This window comes from Chaetodon trifascialis, chromosome 22 (genome assembly GCF_039877785.1).
Source record: "Chaetodon trifascialis isolate fChaTrf1 chromosome 22, fChaTrf1.hap1, whole genome shotgun sequence".
Taxonomy (NCBI): domain Eukaryota; kingdom Metazoa; phylum Chordata; class Actinopteri; order Chaetodontiformes; family Chaetodontidae; genus Chaetodon; species Chaetodon trifascialis.
In genome coordinates, this window is record NC_092077.1 from 20,220,153 (window position 1) to 20,237,725 (window position 17,573).

The window sequence follows — 17,573 nt, forward strand, 5'->3', positions numbered from 1 at the left end:
TCATCGTCACCGAGACCGGCGGGAGGAGGGGGCGGTAGCTGTTTTCAGACTGGGAGGGCTTCACTTCACCTCACACACGAACTGTCAGTGCATATGGAAACCTCTTATCGCCACTTTTAAACACCAAAAGAAAAACAAACGGTAATGAATAACCGAGAAATCCGCTGCCACAGTTTGGATTTGAACACATCTCTTTAATGTTTGTTAACACAATCTTTCAGTCGTGAAACACCAGGATGCAGCTCACACACAGTTTGGGTAGAACAGGTAGTCAGATCAGCAGAAGACTCACCTGTCTGCTGTTGAACAGGTGAGACTGCTGGCAGTGTTCCTGCATCAGTGATTTGACATTAAAAGAACTTTTCCATCAGGCTCTGTTTCCTCCAAGCAGCTTCACTGAGTTACCCGGATCACACCTGGCCTGATGTGAATTCACCTGGTCTGGGTTTGAACTCAGTGAAGCTGTGTGTTGGAACAGAGCACAAAGAGGAACAACAGGAATGTGGTTTGACCCAGAACACAACCGGTACGGAAGTTCACTCATGACTAAACTGAAGACTCAAGTTGGAATTTGAATTGCGCGAGTTAATATCTCCAGTTTAACCCTTCAGGACTGCATGAACCCAGTGAGTGTCAGAGTGGTTCCAGTGTGAATCAGTGGTTTTGTCATGAGTAAACATCCACAGTGCGACTGGTCATTTGCTCGATTCTCACTGAGGATCACAGATCTAGAAAACACATAAACTGTTAAAGTATAGAAAACATTGAAGGAAACATTCAGAAGTTTGCGAAACCTGCAGAGCAGCATCTTGAAACCAGTTTGATTGAAGAAGAAGAACTTCTTTCAATCGCGACACCTGCAGGGTTTCAATTGTTTTTCATGTTTCGTGTGTGATCTGTTGACTTCCAGACACACCTTGAGTTGTTGAATTAGCACCACTTGACTCTGTAGGTGTTGCCAAGTCCTACAGCTTGGCTGACAGGTGCTAGGTCCAATCAGACAGTCTCCCGCCGGAGAAGAGTCCTGCGGTTGGTTTCTGGTCCATGAATGATGCGTTGGCACTGTTGCCGGGCAGATGTTTGAGTGCGTTCAGCAGAGCGATCACATAAAATATTTTCTATATATTTTTTTCAATTAAACACCATATCCACTTTCATTTATATGCTGTTTACTGTGACCATCTTTATTTAGATTAAAAAATATCTTTTGGAAATGCAAAACAAAAAAGCATGTTTCATACGACGTCTTTTTTCTACTGTGTTTGGATGAATGACTCTTTCATGGCACTCTTTGCTCACTCTTGACTTGATGTGAAACATCTCTTATTTAAACTTTGTTTAGAACATCTTTTAGCAGCATGCTAAACATTAACTGGAACATCACGAGTAGCTAAAGCCTCAAACTGAGTCGAACATGCTGAAGAAGAGCAGAGACGAACAAACCTTCTCGTACACCGTGGAACCAATTTTTACTATCAACCGACTTCTTCACAACACTACAGAGAAAACAGCCAACCAGCGGAGAGGGAAACCAGTCGTTCAGCTGTACAACCAGTGCATGAAGATGAAAGCTGAATCTGTGGACATCTGGATTCAGCCTCAGAGTTTATTACTAACGCCTGATGAGGACACTCCCCCAGCTTCTTAAACTGGACTGCTTTCTTCAAGGCAAATATTCAATTTCTATTTTTACCTTAATGTACTGAAGGAAACAGTAAAAGGAGACAAAAGATCCATTGTCAAAATGTAAATGGATAAAGACACACAGTTGAGTTCAGTGTGACAGTGTAGAACTAAGGCTGACAAACAGGCTGAGATGTCCTAAAAAGGCCACCGTACAAAGAGCAAACCCTTTAATTTGGCTAACAACTTGAACTTTCCACCAGAACAAACGAGTCAGCTCAATACTTATAGGAATAATAAGAACATCTAACAGTTTAGTTTCCTGTTGTGTAATGAACAAAACAGCCTCATTGCTAATGAGGCAGCTAATGCTAACAGCTCAGATTTCTCATCTGCAACTCAGTGTTTTGCTGTTGCTCAAGGTTCTTTTTTTTTGCAAACAAGTAGTCTGAAGGTTATCTCCTACTTCCTGCAACACTGATGACATTCAGTTACTGGTAAGAATCTCTTTACTTGTGTGCAGTGACCATTACAGCCTGCAGGGGGCACTGATGTATCTGCTTTTAGCCTTAGCGTTAGTTACTGGTTGTGATGAATGACTGGTTTCCCATCTCTACACCTGTACAGAATCACTTTTTACGCACCTGTCACGTGATAATCTTGTCTTAAGTGTTCTGCCCACAAACTGATGGATGCCACAAATCAGTGATGAGAAAACTTCACATCAAAGTGATGCATTGGCGTTTTTTTTTTTTTTTTTTTCATTGCCACCGATACATGAACACACGAGCGAGCAGCTACGATAAGCAACGTCTCCACGGAGAAACAAGCGTCGGCTCAAAATCTACAGCAAGCTCAAACACAAGAGGAATACAGCCATAGAACAGTAGTTTGGTCTTTTTTTGGATCAAAATAAAGGATTTAAAGTATACTTTCATATATAAGCAATAAAAAATAAGTAACATCTCAATACTCCAATAATAACTCTTACATTAATATTGTGCTCATTGGGATTCTATCTCTTTACAGGTATTTATATTAATTCTTATAGATATTTATATATATACTTTTTCCTGTTTTGCGTCCCCTTGCCATAGGAACTGTACGCCACCTCCAGCGGTTGACAGTGCAAAGACCTCATTGATATGGTTTATGAACAGAGATCAGATCCCTGTGGCTGATGGGAGTGTGGAAGGCAATAAGTGGTCAATGAGGAGATGGTATGAGGCTGACGGTTAGCACCACAGAAGGTCCAGAGGGACAATCCACGTCAGAACTTCAGGAGAGACAATCAACTCTAGAAGGTCTGGAAGGATGATCCACCCAGAATGGAATAATGATGGAAAATTTGCTTCAAAATGTGCTCCAGAACTCCAGGAGGAGTGAAATGCCCCGGGGGGGCTCTTCTGGGAGGAACCATTCACTCCAGAATTACAGGAAGAATCATCCTTCTGTGCCACTGTTCTTACTTTTTAATACTTGCTGGCTGTAACGACTTAATTTCCCCGGTGTGGGATCAATAAAGTCTTATCTATGTTATCCACTCTGGATGGTTAAAGAGAGGTGATCCATTCCAGGAGGGGTGACATGTCCCAGAAGGTCAAAAGGGACCATCCACTTCAGAGGCTCAGGAAGAAAATCCTGTCCAGAAGATCAGGAGGGACCATCCACCCCTGGAAGGTAAAGGGGGATGATCTAGCCAGGAAGATCTGTAGGGACCATAAACTTTAGAATGTCTGTTTTTAATCCAGACGATAGGAGGGAGGATCCATTTCAGGGGTTCAGGAAGGGACGATCCGGTCCAGAATATCAGGAATTAATTGTCACTCCAGAAGTTCGGGAAAGTTGATAATTGAGTGATCCACTCCAGGAAGCACTTCAGTTGAAAGGAGTCAAACTCCCGTCCAATAAACAATGAGCTGAAGGATGATAAACAGACAGACGGGACCCTGTAAAGTACCGGAGGTCTTTCAGTCAGGAGACACTGTCATTTTTTTTTTCAGACGCGGATCGTGGTCCAGAGTTATTTTGGATTAAACGGCACAGATGTAGATTAGCTCAAGAAAGTCCAGAGTGTAGATCAGCCAGTTTCATGGTTTTAATCCAGTTCTTACTGGCTCTGAGTAGTTTAAAACAATAACGGTTGACACCAGTTGAGTCCTGATACAAACCAGGCTAAGGGTAGCTCGTCACTGCGGCCTGTTTCTGGGCCAGACGTCGCAGCTCCTCCCTGATAGCCTTTATTAGGGAGGCAGAGGTGTGAGCAGAGGGTGAGGCGTCCTCTGGTGGGTACTCTGGGGTGGGTGAAGTTAGAAGGAGAGGTGGAGCCGACGGATCCCGCAACGAGGAGCTGGGCATCTGGAAAACAGAGGAAGAGGAGAACTCAGGAAACGACAGCACCTGTGGGGAGAAGGGAGAGATTATAAAGAGGGTAAAGCCACGACCATAAAATAAAACTAGACAAAAGACACTGAAAGAAAGTGCAAAGAAATTGATGTCAGTGGTATTTGTTATTGTGTGCTTGTATCTTAACAATATGAAAGAAACTACATGAACAGAACACAAAAATCGTTAACTTTTCAACTTTGGTTTAGACCGAAGAAAATCAACTTTCTGTCTGATTTGCAGCCTGAGGGTAACCAGGGTCTCGAGGCAAGATGTGGTCTTGACTTCTCTTAACTGTTCTGGTCTGGACTGGTATGCTCAATACTGGTCTGGACTGATCTGGATCGGATTTACCTGGACAGGTCAAGACTGGACTGGTTTGGACTAGTCACGACTGCTCTGTCCTGTGACCTACATTGGCCTAGCTCGTGTTACTATGCTGATAAGTGTAGAATGACAGAACCACTGTTTGGCCCAGTACGGTTTGATTTTGCTGCTCTCCACAGTGAACTCACACTTTCTCTGCTGGCTCCTGGTCTGGACAAGTCCTGGTCTGAGTGCTGCTGGTTCCAGCTGGAGCCAGTGGGACCTGACATGCTGCGACCCACCCCAGGGTACGCCCCAATCTGACTTGACAAACCCACCTGGGTCAAGTGGTGGAGCTGTGCACCTGCAGGTCAACAAATTTGGTCAACAAATGTAACAGATACAACAAATTTAATTTAAGAGTTTCAGGTGTTTGTAGGAGGCGGGGACAGGCTTAGAGGTGATTCATTACTCTTTCATGACAGCAGTGAACCTGTAAACAAGCACAGCAAAATCTACAAATATGGTGATTACTACAGTGCCTTGCATGTTGGATCGGGTCTTAATCAGCAATGCATGCGATCAGTACACCCAAATGACTGTACCTGTGCTGCCCCCTACAGGTCGTGGTCTGGACGAGGAAGGCGGGTCTTCGTACTGGCCTCTGCTGGAGTAAACTGACTCTGGCAGCTGGTCTCCAGTAGGAACGTACCCTCCCGAGCTCAGGCCCTGCCTGGGTAAAACACGCAGAGCATCAGTACTGATTATGGTTCAGCGTACAGACCTGGACCTGGTTTTAAGTGTACTGATACTGACCTCTGCAACAGGCCCTGTACAGACGTGGGAGACATTCCCAGCTCTGCATATCGCTACAGAGAGAGGGAGAGAAAAAGGAAATCAACACTGAAGATGGAGTCATGACAGAAGGAAAATGGCCTCAGCTGCAGGACGACAAACTCACTGCAGAAAAGGGGCTGTGAGATGGGGCTGCTGGGTAAGAGCCCCACTGCCTGCCTGGGGGGCGGGCCTGGGGGGAGGGGCTGGGCAGGGCAGGGCTTACCCCGCTCACCCCGGCGCTGCCCTGTGAGGACGGCGACACCAGGGCAAAGGCATCGTCCAGGAGGGAGTGCATCTGCTGCCGCGCCTCCTCGATGGAGGGTTGGGGGGGCATGTAGGGTGGTGGGGCTGGGGCGGGGTCAAACACCTCGTCAGTAGGAGAGGGGCTTCCCTGGTCTGGTGGCAGGTCAGGGTCCGACTATATGAGAGAGGAAAAGAGAATACAAAGTAGATGGTCCAGATCTAACATGGCTACTCTTAAAGATGTTATTTACATTTACATGTTTATTTTCCATCTCAGCACTGTATTGACTCTTATGCTGATGATACTTAATTATATCCATTGCAGCTACCACAGACCCATCCCCTCTGCTTTTGATGACTGCCAGACCACTTACATTAAACTTCTTTTACATGTCTCAAAAATGGACTGATGGACTGTTAATATTAATTCTAGGCCTGCTTCACAAACAGACTAAAATGCTACAACCTCACTAGTGCCCCCTTTTGGCTGCAATGTTCATCACAAATTCATTAGTCAGCAGTTTAGCGAAAACGCTAGACTGCTGAATAAAGATGGAGAAACCATGTCACTGTTTTTAGCTCCTTCTCAATAGTGGGGTAAAAACTTTTACCTTTATAGTGAGGGTGGCACCAGAGGAAAGGTCATGTTGTTACCTAAATCAAGAGGTTTATTCTTTGTACGATGGCCTTTCTGAGACATCTCAGACAGCTTGTTACCCTCAGCTCCACGTTGTCAGACTGGACTTAATGGTGTCTTTGTCCATTTACAGTGTCCTTTTTAAATTTTTCCAACGGAATATCTGACTCCACACATACAACCACAAAGTTTTACCAACCAGCATCTTGAGTCTGTTGATGTGGCTGAACTTCTGACAGAAGTGAAGTCATGAGTTCTGGTTAGCACTGTCTCTCTCTCTTAGAGGATCTCTTCAACAACCACTGAAGCCTGATTTGATCATTAAGACTGAGTCCACTTCACTGCCAGCCTAATTAATGCAAAAGCATTGAACCTCTTTTGTAAAATTCTCTGATCCACTGTATCGAATGCTTCCTGTAGATCCAGAGTAGCGCCAGCAGGACAGAGGTGTACTGCTAACTGCTTATAGACAGTGACACTGAATAAACTCACCATGTAGGCCACGTTGTTGAGTCCTGGGTATTTCCTGTAGGTGGCGCTGTGGTCGGTGAGCAGCCGATCTCTGTCTGTATCAGGAAGACTTCCAGGTCCTGGCTGAGCCCGCCGACCCCGAGGAGAGCGCCTCCCTCTGGATGGACAAACACGCAGACATTTCCATTAAAAATTACATTTCATGGTCAATCTGGTCGTCCTACAGAGCTCAGGCTCACAGTGCGACATTTTATCGTTTTACAGTCAATGAACTAACAGAATAAATAACACAAGTAAACAATATGAGTTAAGTTTATTGTGCAGTTACATGTTGCAGTTACAGGTGAAGTCTGACCTCCTCCTGGAGTCAGTGGGGGTGGGAGGTGAGGGGGCGTCGGCCTGAAGTATGCAGTCCATGTGGTCATGGGCGGAGCTATAGAGACGCTGCGCGACCTCGCCCTGCACCGGTCCGTCTCCAAATGCGTCCATGATGTCATCCATGGAGGGGAACTCACACTGGCCCCGCCTCTTGGCACGCTGTCGAAGTTTGTTCCGGTGATGCTCAATCTCCGACTTGTGCCTCAGCGCCACCTGCAGGAGCACAGACGAATACAGGAGGATCGATTTTGTCGGACAAGCTTCAAACAGTGTCATGGCGAGCGGTGAGGTGTGATGGTCTCACCTCTGTGTTGACCTTCTCGGTGAGGGTGGGGCTCGGATGGGACTGGGCGTGTGGTGGGCTCGGTCGCGGCTGCATGGCGATCAGCTGCACCTTGTTAGCCTGGCGGCGTGTTCCATCGGACGAGCCGCGAGACAGACGGTCAACGTGGTCAAAGATCGAAGACGAGGAGAGAAGCTCGTCCGGACCGCTGCCTGATGGAAAAAATGGAGGATGAGGTCAGAGGTCAGAGAGGAAATTCACTGGACAAAAGATGAACAACTGCGTTGGAAAACTTCTGTTTCTTAGCTGAAAAGTTAGTTTTTTTCTCCATGGACGAGAAGGTCTGTTTGTGCAACCTTGAAGCTGAAGCTGAACGCCCTCCAAATTTTGTGATTTATGATATAATATGAACAAAAGTGACTTGACTTAGAAACAAAAGTGAAATTAGACCTGCAAGTAGGGACAGCAGGTGTGAAACATGGAACTGAATGAAGGTGCAGACATACCCATCTTACTCTTCCCTTCAGGCAGAAGCATCAAAAGAAAAGACAGACGATGTTTGTTAAAGACAGAAGAACAGTTTAGTTTCCCTTCATCCCTCCACCCTCCTCTTCCTCTCTTCAATCAGCTGTTTCCTGCTCAGACAATAAATCTGCATCTTCAGTGAGCCTCACACACATGCACACGCACACGCGCGCACACACACACACACACACACGCACACACACACACACACACACACACACACACACTGAACAGCTCAGGTAATGATGTCACGGTGTCTCTGACCATTTTTGGGCGTCTTCCTGTGCTGCTTCCCCTCACTGGGCGTGGCCACAGGTCGAGTAGTTTCTTCTGCTGATTCTCTGCCGCTCGATTGGTCGCTTCCCAACGAGTCGCCGTCTGAGGGGCTGAGCCTGACGAGAGACAGAAGATTCATTTTGCTCATGTCTGAGTCTTTCACTGTTTCTCTGCTCAGCCTCTTTCTTTCTTCCGATGACTAATATTGATTCTTATTCAGTGAAGGATGGTTTAGGTTTAGGTACACCTCGAGAAGCAGTTTCTGACTGTCGTCTTTTTTTTTTGGGTGTTTGATGTGACGTTGTCTGAAGGTGTGACAGTCAAGATGTGAGTCCAGGTAATGAGGTGACATCATTTTAATCAATCCAAACAAAAACCAAAGGCTGAAAATTACATAAAACTACAACAAACTATAAAAACAAGTGAGTGTGTCTGTTGTCACAACATTTTTGGACAGTTTTGGAAATAAATTAGAGACACTTTGTACAGCGATGATGGTTTTGAACGTGTTTTGAAAGGATATTTTTACAAAAGGAACAGAAGTCCGGATGAGTGCGCCTGACCTGCCCCTGCGGCGGCCGGACCGGGCCACCTTGGTGGACGATCCTTTAGATTTGGGGGTGTTGAGGTCTCCACCGTCAGAGGGTGTGGCCTCTTTCACGGGGGCGGGCAGCGGGCCGGGCTCCTGGATCACCATGATGTCGTCTTTGCTGTGCTGACCGAGGTGGAGTTTGGCAAAGTCGAAGCCTTTGACGCTGGGAGCCTGAAGCTGAGTGACGACACACAGATCGGCTGTTAGTGTGGATGTGTATGACAGGAAAGAGTTAACACTTCCTGTTGACCTCTGACCTTCTGCCTCTGCTGGATGGTGTTAATGGCGTCCGGCTGGAACTCGAGCTTCTCTGAGCCACACAGCTTCCAGTAGAGGATGATGATGATGAAGACGGCCAGCAGGACTGGGACGACCACGCCGACGATCAGCCAGATACTACTGCTCTGAGTCTCCGCCGGAGGGACAGATAGAGTCTCCACAGCTGTAGGCAGGTGAGAGACAGGTAAGAGACAGGTGGAGTACAGATGGGATACAAGTGAGGGACAGGTGGATTACAGGTGAGACATAAGTGAAAAACAGGTGAGAGATGGGTAAGGTGCAGGTGAGAGAAAGGTGGAATACAGGTGAGGAACAGATAGGATACGCGCAAGGGACAAGTGAGAGAAAGGTGAGGGACAGGTGGCATACAGACGAGAGACAGGTAAGAGACAGGTGAGAGACAGGTGAGAGACAGGTGAGGGAGAGGTGTTACATCTGTGTTCACCAATCAGGTTCACAAAGTTCTGGGACAGTTTCTGTGCACTCTTTCATTCATCACATTCTGAGTAGATTCAGGTCTTGACTCACGTTGGGCGAGCGGTCTCTGGACTCGGTGTCCCAGGACGATGGCGGCTCTCTGGAGGTCCAGACGGTTCAGAGTGGCTGCTGTTGCCTCGGCTGGTACACGCTCGCCACCCGGACCCTCCACGAAATAAAAGACCTCCAGGGGACGCTCCACCCCCGACAGCCGCGCCACCCGTACCACCTGAGACACAACAGGGTCAAATTTAGAATGAATTTGAACGAAACAGAGCAAAAGAAAAGCAGGCTGTGAAGTTCAGAGATGCTCTGCTTCATGTTGCTGTAACGCTGTACAGGTGTGCTGATACAGGTGTACTAATAATGTGGATGGAAAGTTCCACTTTGAGGAGGAAAATGTGGAGTACCTTTGATGTGTTTATGTCTGTATGAGCTGTGTATAGATGCACTGCAGATTTACCTGCAGACTGTTGTTGCCCACAGCTGTAGCTCTCCTCCAGCGCCTCCTGCTGGATGCCTGCAGTCCTTCCTCCAGCAGCAGAGCCAGACGTCTCTCCAGACGAGCTTTAAAACTTCTCTCGGCCACCAACTGCTCCTGAACTCCCAACAGGACTGATGCAACACAGACACAAACACATGGAGCCTCACACAAGCTCTGCTCAGCAGTATCCTCACCTGAAACGTCTTTCAAAATACTCAAGATCGCAGGTTTCTGCTTCCATCCCAACGCCCCAAAGTTCCACGATCCATCAAAACACACCACCACCAGCCTCTCCACACAAACTGAGGTCAAACTACCCGAGCGCTTTCATACTAAAGATCGAAAAAAAACCCCGAACAAAGCAGAAAGGTGTTCTCACCTGTTCGGACCCAGGTGGAGCGCAGATGGTGAGACGTGTTGAGTTCAGGGTAATGGAAAGCTGTGAACACAAGCGCACATTTAACACACATTCACTCATTAACATATGATTAACAAACATTTAACACTCAGCGACACTCAGAAAATTCTGAACACACATTTAACATATTTAACACACAGTTTACAGTGTGTGTGTGTGCGTGCGTGCGTGCGTGCGTGCATGCTTCGTACGTTCTGCGATCTGCAGGGCAGGAAATCCGATGTAGAAGCTGAACTCGACCAGGCTGAGCTTTCTCAGGTGCTCGCTGACCTCTGACCCTGGCAGGTAGTCCCGCCCATCACGCGCCGCAAAGGTGATGTCTACGGAAACCTTCTGCTCCGGCGCCAGCCGGGTGGCGGCCATGGTGATGTTCAGCAGCTGGAGACAAAGCAGGTGCACTGTGGCTGAATTTCACACTACATGATTATTTGTGAGTATTTTCTCTATTGTTACATTTAGATTTGACCTAAAACTCAACATTAGAATTTCAATTCAAATTCAAATGATTAAAACGTGGATATCAAAATAAATGCCGTGGACAAACCGTGTGATCAATCACCTAATTGTTCCTGCACAACAGTAATCTTGATATCCAAGTTTTTATAATGGATTCATGGCTGCTTCCAGCTTCTCCACTCTGAGGGTTTGATATGTTTTTTCATTTTACATTTAAAATGAATAAAGTTCATAAAGTCTTTAGATGTTCACATCCACTAACTTTATACTCGTTAGCTGCAGATTCATTTATTACATTATTAAACCATGAACAGGTAACTGACTCACCTGGACAGTAATGTTTCCTGCTTCTTGGGAGCGTCTCCGAGTTTCAGCGTACGCCATGATCAGTCCTCTCTCGATCCGTTCGCTGAAGTTACAGACTCTGACGTCGATGTGGGTGGGGACAAACTGCAGCACAGAGTGGATCTGGTACCTGAGGTCAGGTATGGTGTAGAGTGGTGACACGGTGGGAACGGGGCCAGAGCTGCGTGGTGGTTGGCGAAGGGCGTTGATGACCGATATGGCGGTGAAGATCAATGGTCCTGACACGACTCGGAAGGCAAAACTGGACGGAGTTCTCAGGAACTGGTGAGGAAGAGGAGAGGTGACAGATAGCTGTCAATCATCTGCTTTCATCAAAGTGAGGTCAAGGTGCGTTCGCTCAGGCTCAGTACGACAGGTGAGAACATTGAATCAATAATGAACCTCAAACTAAAGTAAGTCTGATTATGCTAAAATTTACATGGAGAAGGTGATGTTGGTCCTGGATTAGGTGGTGCTTATGGTGAAGCAGGTGGTGTTTGTGAAGGAGGAGGTGGGGTTCATACCTGGAGCTCCACTGAGCGGTTGAACTCTCTCTTCAGAAGATCTCTGACCTGAGTGAAACCTGCTGACGAACCTTTCGAACTGACTGCAGAACACAAACAGACAGATCAGCTGACTGACTTACCGTGACTCAGTAGTATCCGCTGTTCCTGTCACATGACCCTCGGTGGTCTTACCTACTCTCACCAGGTACATCTCTGGCTTGGTGACGTTACACAGGTACTGTCTGGTGGGCGGGGTCTGGGCGACCCTGGGCGTGGTGACTGGCGGGGCTCTGGTCAGACTGATGGCGGTGATCTGGGTGGTCGTGGTGATGGCAGTGGTCGTGGTCGTAGTCGTGGTCGTCGCCTTGGTGGTGGCCCTGGTGGGTGGCGGCTTTGCTGGCTTCTCTATGACTACTGGAGGCTTTTCTGGTCTGTCAGGGCGGGTGGGTGGTCCAAGGGGGGGAGGGGGAGGCACCCGACTGGTGGTGTTGGAAGGGGGACGAAGAGGGTGTCTACCTGGGACTGAGGGATGGTCTTTGGGTTTTGGAGCAGGAGGAGAAGGGACAGAAGGGGTTTTGATGGTGGTTGACTTTTCCTCACCTTTGAGAGTAGGTGAGAGGGTGAGGGGAGGAGTGGGTCCCACTGGAGGACGCTTGGGCTCCCGTCCTGGAAGAGGACCGGAGCTCGGGGATGGAGATGGAGGAAAACGGTGGGTTTGTGTTGTTGTAGCAGTGATGGGGGGTTTGGGGACCGTTCGGTTGACCAGGTCCTGGTCTCCTCTCTCCCTCTCTCTCTCCCTCTCCCGGGCCAGCAGGTTGGTGTAGTACTCCAGACTGTTCATGTCCGGCAGCAGCAGCTCTGTCGGCTCCAGAGGCATCATGTCCTCCATGTCGTAGTCCTCGTCCCAGGCAGGGAAGACATCTGGATGGGTGGGGCGAGTGTGCAGGGGGATGCTGGGGGTGCAGGAGGACGGTGAGAGGGGTAAGCGGGAGGAGAGGGGAAGGGTGGGCCGGGCCGGGAAGGCAGTGTCGTAGGAGACCCAGTCACCCCCATTGTCCTCGTCATAGGGGTGGTTAGGCAGTGGGGTGGACAGGGCCAGCTCCTCGCCGTCAGGCACCATGAAGGACAGAGTCTCCAAGTAGTCTCCAGAGCCCCAGGCCTCCTCCAGGGAGGGACCCTGCTCCCAGGGGGGTGGAGGGGTAAGGGTGGGCTGGGTGTGTGGGGGGAGAGGTGGAGGGAGGCTGGGGGACAGGAGGTCTGGAGGTCTCAGCAGGAGGTGGATCCCCTGAGCACCGGAATCTGAGTCCTCTGCTGAGCCTGCGCCACCGCTGTTACCATGGTAACCATAGTCTGAAGGCAGGCTGGGGGCAGGGGGTCTAAGAGGGGAGGAGGAAGAAGAGGATGATGATGGTGATGATGGATGTGACAGAGACTCCACCGTCCTGTTGAAGTCCAGCACACCTGTGTGACAAAGAGAATGATTATATTTCTCAGCTTTATCTGCAACAAGCCTGAGGACCCAGACCAAGACTGAGGACCCAGACCAAACCTGAGGACCCAGACCAAGACTGAGGACCCAGACCAAACCTGAGGACCCAGACCAAGACTGAGGACCCAGACCAAGCCTGAGGACCCAGACCAAGCCTGAGGGCTCTGCCAAACCTTTGGATAGATCTTCAGTCTTTATGCTAAGCTAAGCTAACCAGTTTCTGTGTGGGTCCATATTTAGCTTGCGGATGTGACGATGTCTGATCTTCTCCACAGAGGAAGTGACAAAACAAAACTCTCCTCAAATGAAGGAAAAAAATAACTTCCTGATGTCACACGAGGCCGCAATCAGGTGGAATCACTTCTTTTCTTTGATCAGCTTTAATCAATTCATGATGATTTTTATTGATTTTATTCCCTCCATTTTCTTTTTCCAGTCTTTTTACACCTATTTGTCTTCTACACACACACACACACACACACACACACACACACACACACACACACACACACACACACACACTGCCTTGACTGAGTCTCTCATCTGGTGCCTGGTTGCCGTGGTGACGCCGTACTTTGCGGCAGCATCACGTGCTGAGGGGAGACGAGTTATTGGTATTCAGGAGAGGACGTCTTCAAATACACAGAGAGACACAGAGAGAGACAGGCAGAGAGGGAGAGACAGACAGAGACAGAGAGACAGACAGACTCTAGAATCAGCCTCTGCTGCTGTTTGTATTCCTAATGTAGGAAATGAGACTTGTTGGTAAATATATTAATAAACAGATTAATGTTGGTAAATAGATTAATGATCACATGATTAATGAACGGATTAATCAATGAGTGAAATGCTCCAAACGTCGGTTCTGATGGAAACAGTTCAATGATCAGCTGGAGAAGCCTCTCATGTTAAACAGCCTCATCCTCGTCCACCTGACTCACCTGAACGTACTGTGAGCCTCAGACTGAAGCTGTGTCCTGTCACCAGAGGAAAGTACTAATAAAGTTTTATTCAAAGTGTCCGTGTGTGTGTGTGCGCGTGTGTGTGTGTGTGTGTGTGTGTGTGTGTGTGTGTGGACACTGACTCAGCATCAGTGGGAGGATGACAACATAAATGAAGACTCAGAATAAGATTTCTTCCTTCAGTGACACAACAGCCAATAGTAACACAGACACATGTCACATCTCCATAAAAGGAACTTCCTGTTTGTTCAGAGGTCAGAGGTCATTTCTAAAAACAGAAAATCAAACTGGACCGAGCTTTGTTTCAGCTCTTGTTGTGAGAAACAGACTCAACGTCACAGGTGGAGAAATTCTAATTTTTGAAAACCTGGATTTACATTTACCTGCAGCAGGTGAGCCTGATGTTACCATGGAAACCAGTGTGCCGGCCACCATCAGGATCACACCGAGTGTGCGTCTGCACGCTGAAGTTCTGGGGTCCATCCCGATCCCGGTCCCGGTCCTGGAGCCGGAGCCCGGCGGGATCGCAGGGTCCATCGTCCTCAAAGGGCCGCCGGTCTGATCCCGGTACAGAGAGCCGAGGGCCCGTCAGGAGGACCTGAACCACATGAGACACAGTCAAACCTCCGTCGGTGGATCTGAACCTTCAGGACCTTTAAGGAGACGCGTTCATTAAATATCACAGGTTTAACTTCAGACTCATGTTTCATATCGTTTAATCCACAGACACAAGAGGAACCACTGAGACCAGGACCAGGACCACTGAGGACACAGTGGGTGTTCTAGAATTGGTGCCTTCAGGCTCAAGGGTCAAGCAGTGGTGGAAGAAGAACTCTGGTCATCTACTTCAGTAAAAGCAGTAATACCACAGTGTAGTACAAACATACCAGCATCAAAATATACTCAAAGTACCAAACGTGAAAGCATTCATCGTGCAGAACGGCCTCGTTCAGACTAATGTCTCCTCTCGTACTGCAATGATTGATGCGTTCATGTGTTCATCACTTCAAAGATGGAGCTGGTTTCAAGGAAAATACTTGAGTGAAGTACAAGTACTTAAAGGTCCAGTGTGGAAGATTTAGTGGCATCTAGTGGTGAGGCTGCAGAGTGCCACAACTGAACGGCCCTGCCTCACCCTCCAGACGGAGGCCGTGAAACCCGAAAGCGTCTCTACAGTCAGAGTTTGGTTTGTCCCCTCTGGGCTCCTGTAGAAACATGGTGGACTCTGTGAAGACGAGCTGCTTCCTCTGCAGACACAAAGACTCATCCTGAGGTAAACACGAGTCTTATTCTCAGATGATTAAACGCTGATGAAAACTATGAATACTATGTCTGCCAGTACGTCCTCCACGCTGCGCCTGTGAGTGCAGTACTTGAATGTACTTCGATAGTTACTAACTCAGTATTCTGACAGTCTTTAATGGTTCCAGTCATTTTCAAACAGGGTCCAGTTTCTCCAACAGGACGTCACGAACTAACTGCAGATGAACAGAAAACGTTTCGGCTCTGAGGCTGAAACAGAGGCAGACGAGGCGTGGATGGATTCATTCATTCATTCATTCATTCATTCATTCATTTTTCAGGCTTCGATCAGCCGAACATGCTGGAGGACGCGTCCGAGCGTCAAAGCGTTCAAACCGGTCCTGAACAAACCTTCAGACACGTTTCGAATCGACGACGCTGCAGCGAAATGTTTTCACGTTCAGCAGAAACGTTGAAGTCTGAAGCAGCAGAGGACAGCTGAGCCCCGTCCACGTCCGACTGTCCACAGCGTCTTCAGAAACGTGTTTATTGGTCAATATAATGATGACGTGTCTTTCATTTTTTATTCTACCGTCTCGATGAGCAGGACTCATTCTCTAAAAGCAAACATCCGTCAGCTCAGCATCGTCTTCGAGCGCCTCTCGTGGTCATCATCACTTTGCTCGGTTGTCATGGAGATAAAAGTGTGTAAGTGGACCTTGAGTCAACACGTTTTAGTCAGAAAGAAAGCTCAGCTGATCAGTGATTACTGATTCATCTTAAAAACTCATTTATCAAATAAAAACCAGAAGAAGACCAGAGGCCCGAACATCAGAGGGTCAGCGCTGGTCCACGTCACAGGAAGCAGGTCTCAGACTCTGAGGAGCTGTCTGACGTTACAGATCAAACTGTTGATCGGTGAGGAGGGTGGAGGTGCTGATGAGGCGCAGCAGGGACCAGGACTGAAGCGGGACTTTCTATCCTACATTTCACGTTTCCGTGCCTCCTCTTCAGTCATGTCACCGGACGCTCCGCTCGGCCCCTCCACCTTTATTCCGGCCCTGCTGCGCTAACAGCGGCGTTTCCAGGCCGCTCACACCTCTGCCTGCCTGCCTGGCTCGGCTCGGCTCGGCTCGGCTCCATCTCCTCTCACACTGACCCCATTACCGGACAGAGAACCCACTCTCATCCCGGGCCTGTCTCACACCTCTCTGTCTCTCCTCCACGGACACCGTCACCGTCCCGGGTTAAAGCTGTACATCCGTGCCCCAATTAGTCCAGTCCGGTCCAGTCCGGTCCGGTCCGGTCCGGTGCGGCGCCTGATTAACATCACGACCATGATTTGGATCCTCACCCCTCCTTTATGCAAGGCGGCTATGAGCGCGTCGAGAGCCGCATCTGGAGCCTCCACACCGCTAAAACCGACACCGAGCACCGGCGATGCGGAGCAGAGCCGCAGCAGCGCCTCATTAACACGGATCATAAAAATACAGGGTCTTCACTGAGAGGAAGCCGAGCCGTGCCGTGCTAACGTTACATGGTGCGTTTTATTCTCAAGCACAGATGAGACCTACCTGCCATCCTGGAGATGCGGTTCGGGCGCGTCACGCCTCTCCCGCAGCCGCGCGGCGCGCTCCCTGCGCGCGGAAGGAGGAGGCGGAGAGTCCCTGCAGGATCAGACCTTCCTCCTCTCCTCTCTGTCCGCAGTCTTCTTCACTTCCACGTGTCTACGCCGGAATGAAAGCATGAACGAGCCTCCCCTCCTCCGTCCGGTGATCCGGACCCGTCCGTGCTGGTCCCGGATCCGTCAGATTAGGGCACGTCCGCTCTCGGTACCAGTCCAACCCGGCTCCGCCTGCTGCCGCCGAGCGTCAGTTGATCCAAATCTGCAATTCAAACGACATCTTGTTTTCTCTTCTCTCTCTCTCTCTCTCTCTCTCTCTCTCTCTCTCTCTCTCTCTCTCTCTCTCTCTCTCTCTCTCTCTCTCACACACACACACACACACACACACACACACACACACACACACACACACACACACTATAGTAGAGCTGGACTCGGATCAGGTCTGTAGGATCAGGACCGACCCTGAACAGCACCTGGATTTCAAGAAAGATCCGCGTCAGACTGAGGGAGTCAAAAACATTCAGATTTAGACTGAGATTAATCTGGATTTAAATTCAGACTGAGATTAGCTGGATTTAAATTAAGACTGAGATTAATCTGGATTTAGAACTGAAACACTCTTTCGCTGCATTTCATCATCAGAAAGTCCTCATCACAGAACATGAAGCGACGGTGTCCCAGAGGGGACAGACATCTCACCTGGCTTCACACATTTAGCATGCGAATTGTGTT

The 17,573-nt window shown here is 48.6% G+C and overlaps 1 protein-coding gene across 6 annotated transcripts; it reads right to left on the reverse strand.

The window, feature by feature from the left end:
* Nucleotides 1-3,092: 3,092 nt before the first annotated feature.
* LOC139350416 (UPF0606 protein KIAA1549) lies at nt 3,093-17,115 on the reverse strand. Of its 6 annotated transcripts, none has more exons than XM_070991780.1 (21): nt 16,789-17,115; nt 14,356-14,570; nt 11,714-12,982; nt 11,540-11,622; nt 10,998-11,297; nt 10,406-10,592; nt 10,176-10,235; nt 9,776-9,927; nt 9,364-9,541; nt 8,814-8,998; nt 8,528-8,733; nt 7,953-8,080; nt 7,670-7,684; nt 7,185-7,375; nt 6,858-7,093; nt 6,524-6,659; nt 5,375-5,569; nt 5,131-5,183; nt 4,920-5,047; nt 4,524-4,678; nt 3,093-4,023 (listed from the first exon to the last, which is right to left on the reverse strand). In XM_070991780.1, exons 2-21 carry the CDS (start codon nt 14,507-14,509, stop codon nt 3,799-3,801), a joined length of 4,236 nt encoding a protein of 1,411 aa, XP_070847881.1. In that variant the 5' UTR covers nt 14,510-14,570; nt 16,789-17,115; the 3' UTR covers nt 3,093-3,798. The 6 variants fall into 6 exon arrangements, with proteins under 6 accessions (XP_070847881.1, XP_070847879.1, XP_070847880.1 ...); XM_070991778.1 differs by having other exon boundaries at nt 5,276-5,569; XM_070991779.1 differs by having other exon boundaries at nt 6,831-7,093.
* Between the last annotated feature and the right edge of the window lie 458 nt (nt 17,116-17,573).

Bases quoted from the DNA above. Each gene is read 5' to 3' on its own strand.
- LOC139350416 (XM_070991775.1), bottom strand. From the start codon at position 14,509: ATGGACCCTGCGATCCCGCCGGGCTCCGGCTCCAGGACCGGGACCGGG. The intron at 6,660-6,830 runs GTAACTGCACAA...TTGTCCATCCAG, and splicing joins TTCACCTGTAACTGCAACAT to AGGGAGGCGCTCTCCTCGGG. The intron at 4,024-4,523 runs GTGAGTTCACTG...TTCTCCCCACAG, and splicing joins CAGGAGCCAGCAGAGAAAGT to GTGCTGTCGTTTCCTGAGTT.